The sequence below is a fragment of the Mus caroli genome, unplaced genomic scaffold, assembly GCF_978045245.1.
Source record: "Mus caroli unplaced genomic scaffold, Mus_caroli_1 scaffold_14, whole genome shotgun sequence".
Classification (NCBI taxonomy): domain Eukaryota; kingdom Metazoa; phylum Chordata; class Mammalia; order Rodentia; family Muridae; genus Mus; species Mus caroli.
Window position 1 is genome coordinate 77,134,309 of NW_028227269.1, and position 13,658 is coordinate 77,147,966.

The following is a 13,658-nucleotide window of genomic DNA, read 5'->3' on the forward strand; positions in this document are numbered from 1 at the left end:
GATTTTCAGAGAGGAAACTAGGAAAGGAGATAGCATTTGAAATGTAAATAAAGAAAGCATCTAATAAAAAATAAAATATGAAAAGAAAAGTTAACACTGATTTTTTTGCAAAGAGTTAGCAAATGGTTTTCTGTTCCTCTGTATTTGTATATATTTGTATATGGGCCTGTCTGATGATAAAGTATCAGAGAAGCTCATTCCTATTGATCAGAAATTATATAGACTATATTAGACTACATTATTTGAAATTATATCACCTGCTCTAATTATAGGGTACTGAAGAACTTGAAGTACGAATTCTGGTGCAAGCTCGGCCAGGCCAAGATATCCGGTAAGTTCAGACATTCAGGATGTATAACCCACTTGTACTTCTACCTTTCTATCATGTACTCGGGACAACATAAACCCACAGCTATGTCAACTAGCTATTTTTTTCTCAAGCTTTAACAGAAGTTTCTAGATTTTATGTCCCATGTCTATCCTGCTTTTTAAATGAAAATAGTAAAGATGTATAAAATTATCAAAACCAACATGAGAAAAGGGTAGAGTTTTAAGTACATAAACTAACAGTTAATTATTCTTCTAGCCAATCCAAAATTACTGAGTCCTAACCCGTAGATTATCCAGAAATTGGAATAGAAATGATTATGTGTCTATACAAGTAGCTGATAGTACACTCTCCTCAACTACCCTTAATAATGTAATAATTTGTTTTTTATGTTTAAAGATGAGGTTTCTATGCATAATTTGAATTATTTTGTTGCACTACAAAGTAACAAAGCTGTGTTTCTCACGGCTTTATGGCAGCAGGCTGAGGTATACATACCAACAAGAAAGTAGCCTCAGATTAGGATCAACCTAAGGTGTCTATATGGAAATCAACTCTAACTAACCTTATTAACATCATTCTTCTATCACAGAGCTAACCAGCTATGGACCTCTGTTAATGCTGCTAGATATTTTCATATAAATCTTTGCCTCATATCAGAGAAAGTTTGAAATTAGTACTTTTACCTATAATACAATAAAAAGAAAAATATAAAGTAACCTCAAATGTAACATTTCTGTTTAGCAGTCATAGATATTTCTATTTTGTCTTCTGTAGTGTGATATAACTCATTATTTGGCTCCTGACTCATTTCTGAACCTTTTTCCCCCCTGATTGTCTCCTCTCTAATACTAAAGTTTCCCTCTGAGTAGAGAAAAATGTTAATCTTAGCCATAATGCTTATGGTTCTGCTCTGACTTTCAGACCCATCGGCCATGACATTAAGAGAGGGGAGTGTGTTTTGGCCAAAGGAACCCATATGGGCCCTTCAGAGATTGGTCTCCTTGCAACTGTGGGTGTCACAGAAGTGGAAGTTAATAAGTTTCCAGTGGTTGCCGTTATGTCAACAGGGAATGAGGTAAATAAATAGACAAATATAATAAATAGACAATATAATAATATTATAATAGACAAAATATAATAATAGACAAATATAATAAAGGAGAGAGCTTATAAAATAAAACCTTTCCTGACATCTGTTATCCGTCATAAATGGAACATTGTAGATTATGATTCTTAACAATGGGACCACATTTCTGTAACAAAGAAATAATAAGTTGGCCTTGGCATAGTTCAGGTACAGAAGATGGGTTAGAACTAGAAACTGCAGGTTAAGAAATTGTACCCTTTCCTTTGTAAGATGAAATATAGCCAATGTCCTTTCTACAGTCTTAATACAAAAAAGAATGCTAGCTGCATGCTATAGGTAACAAACTGTGCAAGCACAGTACCTAGTCCAATGAAATGATTTGTGTATATTGTTGCTGAAATGAGGGCCCATCCATCATAGAAAATACGTGACTGATATAGGTATCATGGCTAGCCTCTCTTCTTGTCTGTGGTTTAGTTACTCCAGTAAAGTGGTAGAGCTGGATCGCATAATTCTAATTTCAACTTTTTTGAGGAACCTACACACCGACTTCCATAGTTGACTTCACCAGGTACCATCCCTGGGTGGCCTGGAACTCTCTATGTGGACCAGGCGGGCCTTGAACTCACAGATCTGCCTGCCTCCTGAGTGCTGAAGTCAAAGCAGTGGACTACTACACCTGGCTACCCTCATTCCTATTGCCAGAAATGTTTTGGTTTGGGTTGGGTTGGTTGGTTGTTGTTGTTGTTGTCCTTAAAGTATATTTTTATCATAAAATATATATAAAATTTTATCATATATGATGTATCATATATGATATATTTTATCATAAAATATATTTTTATCATAACATAATATCACCCAACTCCTGCCAGGTCCCTTCCTGCCTTCTTACCCACCCAACTTCTTGTTCTCTCCTTTTTGTTTTTTTCTCTCTCAAAAAATTTTTTATTTTATTCATACATAACTTGAACTCTATATCCATTTACAGCTCTCCATTTCTCCTCTTCCCAAACCCTAAGAACCACCATTCAACCTTCTGTCTCAAGGAATTTGACCTCTAAATTACATCATATGATTGTGATCTGTCTCAGTCAGGGTTTCTATTCCTGCACAAATATCATGACCAAGAAGCAGTTGGGGAGGAAGGGATTTATTCCGCTTACTCTTCCACATTGCTGTTCATCACTGAAGGAAGTCAGGACTGGAACTCAAGCAGGGCAGGAAGCAGGAGCTGATGCAGAGGCCATGGAGGGATGTTTCTTACTGGCTTGCTTCCCCTGGCTTGCTCAGCCTGCTCTCATATAGAACCAAGACTACCAGCCCAGAGATGGCACCACCCACAAGGGGACCTCCCTGCTTGATCACTAATTGAGAAAATGCCTTACAGCTGGATCTCATGGAGGCATTTCCCCAACCTAAGCCCCTTTCTCTGTGATAACTCCAGCCTTGTCAAGTTGACACAAAACTAGCCAGTACAATTGACCCCTTGTCAACTTGACACACAAACATATCACTAGTAAGCCTCAACCTTTAGTTTCTTATTCATTCCCAAGATCTAAACAACTTTAAAAGTCCCACAGTCTTTACATATTAAAAGTTCAATCCTTTAAAAATATCCAGTATCTTTAAAAATTCAAAGTACTTTAAAATTCAAAGTCTCTTAACTGTGGATTTCACTAAAAAACTTCCTCCAAGAGGGAAATATATCAGGGCACAGTCACAATCAAAAGCAAAAATCAATCTCCAACCATCCAATGACTGGGATCCAACTCATGATCTTCTGGGTTCCCCCAAGGGCTTGGGTCACTTCTTCAGCCATGCCCTTTGTATCACACACCCGTTGTCTTCTAGGCTCCAGCCGCCTGTACTCCACTGCTGCTGCTGTTCTTGGTAGTCATCTCATGGTACTGGCATCTCCAAACTGCTGCTGTCTTCCACTGTAACTTGGCTTCAACAATAGCCTCTCATAGGCTCTCTTCATGGTGCCAAGCCTCAACACCTTTGCATGACCCCTTCAGTCCTGGGCCATCAATATAACTGAGGCTGCACCTTCACCAATGGCCTTCCATGGCCTCAGCTGCTCTGCATGACCCCTTCATGCCTTCAAAACCAGTACCACCTGGGTGACTCTTACACATTACTAAGCCCAGCCACAGCACACGGTACAACCTTGGCTATCTCTGGAACACAGCCTCTGTGCTCTCAGAAAACACTTCCTAGAAGATGTCACCTCAATGATGCTGGTCTCTTCTTAATCACCGCTAATTTCTTAGCTCCAGCTAACCAGCATCTATAGTCCCAGTATTGCAAAAGTTTCATTCTAGTAGTTCTGGTATCTTGTTAATCACAGCTGATTCTTCAGCCCCAGCTAACCAGAACCACAGAATCTTCACAATCAAAATAGCAATGTCCCTGAAAAGAGTCTTTAATCTTCCCTCTGAAATTTCACAAGCCACTCCTCCATCTTCTGCACTGTTTTCAACATTATCTTCCAACCTCCTACACAACATCCCACAGAGCTCTTAACACCAAGTGGATCTTCTAGCTCAAAGTTCCAAAATCCTTCCACAGTGCTCCCCAAAACATGGTCAGGTTGTCCAGGAACACCCTACTATGCTGTCTTAGTCAGGGTTTCTATTCCTGCACAAACATCATGACCAAGAAGCAGTTGGGGAGGAAAGGGTTTATTCAGCTTACATTTCCACATTGTTGTTCATCACTGAAGGAAGTCAGGACTGGAACTCAAGCAGGGCAGGAAGCAGGAGCTGATGCAGAGGCCATGGAGGGATGTTTCTTACTGGCTTGCTTCCCCTGGTTTGCTCAGCCTGCTCTCATATAGAACCAAGACTACCAGCCCAGAGATGGCACCACCCACAAGGGGACCTCCCTGATTGATCACTAATTGAGAAAATGCCTTACAGCTGGATCTCATGGAGGCATTTCCCCAACCTAAGCTCCTTTCTCTGTGATAACTCCAGCCTGTGTCAAGTTGACACAAAACTAGCCAGTATAGGATCCTAGAGTATTTCTTTTTGTATTGGACATTTCATGTAACAAAGTGTTCTACAGGCTGCAGCATGGGCCCAAATTTCCCTTCCTTTTTACAATCAGACATTTGAAGTGAGCTGCTTATACCTTTTTGCTCTATGGATAATATTAGAAAGCAAATATAGTTCTTCAAGTTCCTGCTTTAATTCTTTTGAGTATATATTGATCTCTTTTTAATTATATCATAGTAAGTTTATTTAGAAAAATAGATAAATATGTCAGTGTTCATTTATTTAGTGTATACTAAGTAATATTCCACATACCACTTCAGTTGTAGGAATGCAATAGTAAATGAAAAAGACAACAGTCTATCCCTATGAAGTTTATATTCTAGTATAGAGCAAAAGAAAACTGAAACAACTGCTACCATTTTGCTATGTAGTCCTTCAGTCTGATTTCTTACTCATATAAGTATGTGTGTAATCCTAGCCCTATATAAATATATATCTATATATAAAACTGCCAGTACTCAAAATGCTATTATACCTCATAATAGCAAGTCACAAGTTTCCTTCATGTCTGCAACCCATCTTTGATGGCTAAATAACACGGTTTTTTTTTTATTTTTTAAAAACGGGATATTTATTTACATTTCAAATGTAATCCCTTTTCCCAGTTTCCCTTCTACAAACCCCCTAGCCCATTCCTCCTTACCCTGCTTCTATGAGGGTGCTCACCCACTCCTGCCTCACTGCCCTAGCATTCCTCCACACTGGGGCATCAGACCTTCCCAGAACCAAGGGCCTCCCCTCCCATTGATGCCAAATAAGGCCCCTTCAGCTCCCTTCATTCCTTCCCCTAACTCCTCCATTGGGGTTCCTGTGCTCAGTCTGATGTTTGGCTGTGAGCATCCACATCTGTATTGGTCAGGATCTAGCAGAGCCTCTCAGGAGACAGCTATATAAGGCTCCTGTCAGCAAGCACTTCTTGGCATCCATTATAGTTTCTGGGTTTGGTGTCTGCATGTGGGATGGAACCCCAGGTGGGGCAGTCTCTGGATGGCCTTTCCTTCAGTTTCTGTTCCACTCTTTGTCCCTGTATTTCCTTTAGACAGGAGCAATTCTGGGTTAAAATTTTGGAGATAGGTGGTGGCCCTATCCCTCAACAAGGGGCCATGCCTAACCTCTGGATATGGTCAAAATGGTTCTCCCTCCCCTTTGTGGAGTATTTCAGCTAATGCCATCCCCATGGTGTCCTGGAAGGCTCTTGCTTTCCTGCCATCTGAGACTTTCTGCTACCCAGAGTTTTCAATCCACCCATTGCTACATGCCTCTGTTCAATTTCCTGACTCTTTGTACATCTCCATCTCCTCCCATACCTGATTCTGCCACTCTTTTTACCTCCCCCTCCTCTATTCCTCCCAAGTCCCTCCCACCCTCTACTTCCCTTGATTATTCGTTCCCCCTTCTAAGTAGCACTGAAACATCCACTCTTTGGTCTTCTTTCCTCTTGAGCTTCATATAGTCCATGTATTGTGGGTATTCCAGGTTCTTTGCCTAATATCCACTTATCAGTGAGTACATACCATGTGTGTTCTTTTGTGACTGAATTACCTCACTCAGGATATTTTCTAGATCCATCCATTTGCCTGTGAATTTTGTGAAGTCACTGTTTTTAATAGCTGAGTAGTACTCAATTGTGTAAGTGCACCACATTTTCTGATTCCATTCCTCTGTTCAGGGACAGCTGGGTTCTTCCCAGCTCCTTGCTATTGTAAATAAGGCTGCTAAGAACATAGTGGAGCATGTGTCCTTATTACATGTTGGAGCATCTTCTGGGTACATGCCCAGGAGTGGTATAACTGGGTCCTCAGGTAGTACTTGTCTGAGGAACCACCAAACTGATTTCCAGAGTGTCTGTACCAGTTTGCAATTCCACCAGCAATGGAGGAGTGTTCTTCTTTTTCCACATCCTCACCAGCATCTGCTGTCACCTGAGTTTTTGATCTTAGCAATTCTGTCTGCTGTGACATGGAATCTCAGGGTCGTTTTGATTTGCATTTCCCTAATGACTAAGGATGTTGAAAATTTCTTTAGGTGCTTCTCAGCCATTCGACTTTCCTCAGTTGAGAATTCTCTTTTAGCTCTCTTCCCCATTTTTTGATGGGGTTATTTGGTTCTCTGGAATGTACAGTGTGTTAGTCTATGTCTTTTTATTGGGGAATTGAGTCCATTGATGTTAAGAGATATTAAGGGGGGGCTGGTGAGATGGCTCAGTGGGTAAGAGCACCCGACTGCTCTTCCGAAGGTCCAGAGTTCAAATCCCAGCAACCACATGGTGGCTCACAACCATCCATAACTAGATCTGGCGCCCTCTTCTGGAGTGTCTGAGGACAGCTACAGTGTACTTACATATGATAAATAAATTTTAAAAAAAAAGAGATATTAAGGAATAGTGACTGTTACTTCCTGTAATTTTTGTTGTTAGAGGTAGAAGTATGTTTGTGTGGCTATCTTCTTTTGGGTTTGTTGAAATATTACTTCTTGCTTTGTCTAGGGTTGTAATTCCCTCCTTGGGTTGGAGCTTTCCATCTTTTATCCTTTGTAGGGCTGGATTTTGTAGCAAGATATTGTGTGAATTTGGTTTTGTCGTGGAATATCTTGGTTTCTCTTCTCCATCTATGATAATTGAGAATTTTGCTGGTTATAGTAGCCTAGGCTGTCATTTGTGTTCTCTTAGGATCTGTATGACATCTGCCCAGGATCTTCTAGCTTTCATAGTCTCTGGTGAGAAGTCTGGTATAATTCTGATAGGTCTGCCCTTATATGTTACTTGACCTTTTTCCCTTACTGCTTTTAATACTCTTTCTTTGTTTTGTGCTTTTGGTGCTTTTGACTTTTATGTGATGGGAGGAATTTCTTTTCTGAACCAATCTATTTGGAGTTCTGTAGGTTTCTTGTACGTTCACGGGCATCTCTTTCTTTAGGATAGGTAAGTTTTCGTCTATAATTTTTTTTAAAGATATTGACTAGCCCTTTAAGTTGGAAATCTTCACTCTTCTATACCTATTATCCTTAGGTTTAGTCTTATGGTGTCCTGGATTTCCTGGGTGTTTTGGGTTAGGAGCTTTTTGCTTTTTTCATTTTCTTTGACTGAGAAACATTTTCTATGGTATCTTCTGCACCTGAGATTTCCTTTTCTATCTCTTGTATTCTGTTGGTGATGCTTGTGTCTATGACTCCTGATCTCTTTTCTAGGTTTTCTAATTCTGGGGTTGTCTCCCTTTGTGATTTCTTTATTGATTCTTTTTCCATTTTTAGATCCTGGATGGTTTTGTTCAATTCCTTCACCTGTTTGGTTGTGTTTTCCTGTTATTCTTTAAGGGATTTTTTTTGTGTTTCCTCTTTAAGGGTTTCTACCTATTTACCTGTGTTCTCCTGTATTTTTTTAAGGAAGTTATTTATATCCTTCTTAAAGTCCTCTATCATCACCATGAAATGTGATTTTAAATCAGAGCCTAGCTTTTTCAGTGTGTTGGGGGTATCCAGGGTTCACTGTGGTGAAAGAACTGGGTTATGATGATGCCAAGTAGCCTTGGTTTCTGTTGCTTATGTTCTTGCCCTTGCCTCTTGCCATCTGGTTATCTCTGGTGTTAGATGATCTTACAGTCTCTGATTGTGGCTTGTCCCTCCTTTAAGCCTCTATGCCAGCACTCCTGGGAGACCAGTTCTCTCCAGGAAGTATTTGGGTATGGATAGGTGTGGCTCAGGGTCAGCTCGGTGGTGGGGGTGGGGGGCAGATGTAAACTGGAAGGATCCTGTCCCCAGCTGTTCCTTGGTTCCTGTGTCCTGATGGCTCTGGGTAGATCCCTCTTGGGCCAGGTATCTGAGCAGAAGTGGTGTTCTCATCTGTGCTCTCAGGTGTATCAGCACTCCTGGGAGACCTGCTCTCTCCCAGTGGGATTGTGTATGGAGAGCTGTGAATCAGGGTCAGTTCCAGGATGAAGACAGAAACCGGAACCTATATAACCGTTCTCTATTATAAGTTCCTTATATTAATCATTTGTCTATTATAAGACATTTAATTTGTTTCCCATTTTTATTGGTAGCATAGATAATGCTATAATGAACATTCAGATTGATTTGAATATTCCATTTTTCTGTTCAATTCATAGCCTTACCTAAGTCAATGCTTTATTTTAAAACATTAAATCATGTGTTACTTAATTGCCTCCAAAAGCATCATATTATTTGCCTTCTCTTAAATATTGGAAAATTCTTTTTTCTATGCTGTCACCAATACTGAGTATGTTTATTGTTTAGTCTTTCATAGCCTAATTTCACTACTTATATTCATTCATTCATTAATTCAGTCATTTAAAAATGTGTTGGCATTTCTTTACTTCAGGCCATTATCATACTTACCCATATGGGTGATCATACTTGCATGCATACATGCACACATACATATAGGAACTTATTTTTTTTAGATTTATTTTTATTTATATCTGTTTCTGTGGGTGCTCTTGGAGCTCAGAAGATATTGTTGGATTCCCATGGAGCTGGAGTTATAGGTGGTTGTGAGATGCCCAATAAAGATTCCAGGAACTGAACTTGTATCCTTTGGAAGAACATCAAGTGATGTTACCTGCTGGGTTCTTCCTTGTTTTGGGGGTGTGGGTTTTGTTTGTTTGTCTGTTTGTTTGTTTGTTTGTTTGTTTTTGTTGAGATAGGGTCTCTTACTAAAGCTAGAGCTAAACCACCACTGGGATTACAAGCTTTTGCTGAGGGACCACACTTGTTTCTTGTTTGTTTGTTTGTTTGTTTGTTTGTTTAATGTGGGTGCTAGGGTCCAAACTTCAGCACTTGACCATCTGACTATCTTCCATGCCCTAAGCCAATGTTTTATGCTTAATAACCTTAAATTATGTTTAAAAGTGGTAAATATTCCTCTTTCTTGTCTTGTCTTGTCTTGTCTTACTTTATAACCAAGTAGCCAAAGGAGTTACGCTAACCTTATTTTTCTCAGATAAAGCTATTTGGAGAAAAACATCTTCAGTTTATAATCTGACTCTGTGTGTGTGTGTGTGTGTGTGTGTGTGTGTGTGTGTGTGTGTGTGTGTTAATCTAGTTGGTATGGGTGTTCTAAGGTGTACATATATCATCAAATTAGTTTGTGCAACTAGTAAATTTTCTAGAAAAATGGAGAAAGAAAAGTTAAGGTTTAAAAAAAGAGATGCTGCTTGCAAGGGAAATGAAAATAGTTACCATGACAAAATGTTATAACCTTGCTTTACATAGAAGTCTTACGTGCAGGCAATGCCATTTCAATGTATGAGAAAGCAAGTCTTAGGTGTGTGATGAATTCACTAAGACTCTGAAGAACAGAAATAGTGGGAGGTCTCTTATGATAAACTAAGTGGATTTGCCATTTAGAAAAATTAAGACGTATTCTCTTCATAAGGATTTAGCAAAAGAACTTTTACCTTTCTTGCAGACTTCCTTTTGATGTCTTGCATAACAATAAAATGCTAATCATTGAATATCTAAAATTATATTTCCCTTTTGTTCTAAAAGTATTTTTGTGTGAATATTATACTCATGTTAAAAGAACTCCAAGTGCTGCACTTGTCCTTGATGAAGGAATGTCGTTTAGAAATAAAAACATGACCAAACAAGCTAAAGTTAACACCAATAGGTAGTTTAGTATTTGATGAATGCATGAATTCATTAGCTAAACATAAAAATTAAACTTTCAACATTGAACCCTAAAATTTAACAATCTAGAATGGGTAAGGAAATCTCTCTCCAGTCCAGTTTCTCAAATAAAATAAATCATTTATAGACTAATAAAAAATCTTAGTAACAGATATAAATGTAGTCAGTTGGTAGATAAGATGCTTATTAGCATTAGATGGAAACTCTAGCAGCTCTTCATGTAGGGAAAAAATTAGCACATACCCAATCAAACAAACAAAATGTCCTAAGGTCCTTATTTTATGACAAAAATAACTAATTTTAGGAGTTAAACCAAAATATCATAATTCAAAATGAGTGAATTCGTTAACATAGAAAAAAATCCATATTTGTTACTTTTCTACTGCTGTGATAAAATACCATGAGCAAGGGCAATTTAAGGGTTTGTTTTAGCATACAGTTCTAGAGGGCTAGAGTGTATAATGACAGAAAAGCTTGCCAACAATCCCTAGGAACAAAAAGCTAGTTCATCACATAATTATCTGCACACAGGAAACAAAGAAAGAAAATAGGAAGTAAAGTATGGCTATAAAACCTCAAAGCTGGCCCCCAGTGGTTTACTTTCTCCAGCAATGCTAAACCTCTAAAAAGGTTGCATAATGCACTAAACAGTACTACCAACTGTGGTCCGAATGTACATGAGGCTATGAGGGGACATTTAGCATTCAAGCCACTATATCCCCTGAACAAAGAGATTAAAGGAGAATCTTAGTGATAAGACTTCTTACCTAAATCCTTTCCTTTAACTTATCACACTTATTGATTTATGTGTTTTGGGGGGTGTTGAATCAAGGTCTTATGTAGCTAACTCCTAAGTGGCTAAGGATGATGACCTTGAGCTCCCAAGCTGGAATGCAGGTCTGTACCACCACCCCTGGCCCCTGTACTTGCTCCTTGCTGAGAAGCTCTAATGCTTCACAATTGCCTTCAGATCAAAAATCATCTTTATACCAAAGTGGCATATTTTGAGATGACATATTTCTCTATCATATTACAAAATCTTAGTAGTACCTTAAAGGGAGTGAACTACAACAGTTTACATACCTGATGTTGAGGACTGGGGTTGGTTATTCGGTGGTTCTCAAGGAGATTTAGTGAGGACAGTCCAAAAAGAGACCAGTAAAAATTTGCCAAGCAGGTGACTTTCTTTTTTTGATATTTGAATCGTTCGCACCTTTGTAGCCAACTTGGGGCTACAATTAAATAAATTTGTTCATGATCTACGGCAAAATACAGATATCTAAATAAGTTTGGAATTAAAAACAATATTGCTTCTGATAATTTGAGTTATACACTTAGTTTGGTATAGAGTTATACATAAGTTCATGAAGTTCATGTTTCTACTTCATTCCTCAGAAGTAAAGAAGTTTTTTGGCAGGGCACCAACTTGTAAGGCTTTACAAAACTCAGATGTAATATACTGACTGCCTAGAACTGGGGACTTGGGCTATTGCTTTGGAGATGTTGGTAACAGAGTAGAAGAAAATTTGGAAATCAAGTAGAATAGAGCCAGGAATAGTGACATACATCTTTAATCCAAGCACTTGAGAGGCAGAGGGGTCTCTGTAATTTGAGAACAGCCTGGTCCATATAGTGAGTTCCCAGCTAGGTTGTACAGTGAGATCCAGTCTTAAAAAAAAAAAAAAAAAAAAAAGAAGGAAGGAAGGAAGGAAGGAAGGAAAGAAAGAAAAAAGGAAAAAGGAAAAAAGGGAGAGGATTTAATCTTTGAGACCCTGGGAAAAGAATAGACTACAAAGGAAAAATTAATGTCCAAAAGTTGGATATTGAAAAGCTAATAAGTTAGTTCTATTGACAATACCAAAAAAAAGAAATGTTGTATTTTTCCTTCCTTTGTATTTTAATTGTAATATGTTTTAATTCCTGACATAACTAGAAATATGACAGAAAACAGGATTAAGTTGTAAAGAGGACAATTGTGGGTTTATTCTCATATATTTAGCCTTTAATTCTGTATTCTTCTTTGAAAATAATGAATTTTAAATCCACTCCATTTTTTCTCATTCATTCTTTTTTTCCTTTCTTTTTTCTTTTCTGTAAAGATTTATTCATTTATTATATGTAAGTACACTGTAGCTGTCTTCAGATACTCCAGAAGAGGGCATCAGATCTCTTTACGGATGGTTGTGAGCCACCATGTGGTTGCTGGGATTTGAACTCAGGACCTTTGGAAGAGCAGTCAGTGCTCTTAACTGCTGAGCCATCTCTCCAGCCCCTTATTCATTCTTCTTTATTTCATTTATTTGTGAATGTAAAAGGGGAAGAGAACAAAGAATAGAAGACTAAATAGTGATGGGAATCGCCTAACTTTCTTTTTTGTTTTTCTTATATTGAATATTTTACTTATTTACATTTCAAATGTTACCCCCTTTCCCAGTTCCCCCTTTGCAAACCCCTATTCCATTCCCCCCCCCCTGTTTCTATAGGGTGTTCCCCTACACTGGGGCATCAAGCCTTCACAGGACCAAGGGCCTCTCCTCTCATTGATGCCTGATAACGCCATCCTCAGCTACATATCCACCCCCTTTTTTAACCAGCTATTATTTCATTATGTCAGTTTTACAAAGTACTGGTTTTCCAGTTATCTCTAACTATTCTACTATTTCTGGAACTATAACAGAGAGGCAAAAATAAATACTATAATACCAATAACAAGAAGAATAATATAAGCACACAATTTTCTTTCTATAAAGGCAGGTTGTGGTCTTTATAGAATTATGAGTTCAATACTTTTGCTATTTGAATCAGAAAAGTCATCTATATCAGCACTACAATAGCAGCTTTCCAGTCACTGCCAGTAAAAGTAGGCTACACTATCCTATAGCATATGATAAAGGTAAATTAGTGTAGTGTTTAAGGGAAGACTTTCAGGTGACACAACATGGCAAAGTTGTTTTCCAATTTTCTTATAAGGAAATAGTTTCAAAGCCACTACTTCTTAACATGAAGCCAAAACTCTGGAGACATAACATCTCTAATGCATCAGAAAGAAGATTAAAGGGGAATCTGTGGTTATTGCCCTGGGTATTCCATGTATTAACAAAGTCTCTGAGATAGTAGGCTTGCCTTCTGCCTCCTTCTCAGTCTACTTCTAAGTGGTATTTTGGGTCTGAGGTTGGAGCTCAGTACTGTAGCACATGGGCCTGAGTGTGATCCTTAGGACCTTAACAAGAAAATGTCTCTGAGACTCTCTCTCTCTCTCTCTCTCTCTCTCTCTCTCTCTCTCTCTCTCTCTCTCTCATCATCATCATCATCAGGGAGGGTTGAGGTGCATACACACCATGGTGTATTTGTAAAGGTAAAAGTACAACTTTGTGTAGTCATTTCTCTCCTCTACCTGTACATGAGTTTCAAGGACCAAGCTTAGGCTGACAGACTTTGGTCTGTAAATGTTGCTGTTATTTCCTCAGATGAAGTGATGAGATTAGAACCACACCCAAGCTGTGTGAATACAAGGCTTAGGCTGAGTGAGCCC

The 13,658-nt window shown here is 38.6% G+C and overlaps 1 protein-coding gene across 16 annotated transcripts in view; it reads left to right on the top strand.

The window, feature by feature from the left end:
• Gphn (gephyrin) overlaps positions 1 to 13,658 on the top strand; it is a 460,638-nt gene that overhangs the window by 401,974 nt on the left and 45,006 nt on the right. For all 16 annotated transcript variants that reach the window (XM_029484276.2, XM_085830493.1, XM_029484278.2 and 13 more), the window contains 2 exons: positions 273 to 331; positions 1,253 to 1,406. In XM_029484276.2, the coding sequence (XP_029340136.1) occupies positions 273 to 331; positions 1,253 to 1,406 (213 nt within the window). The remainder of the gene's footprint in view (positions 1 to 272; positions 332 to 1,252; positions 1,407 to 13,658) is intronic.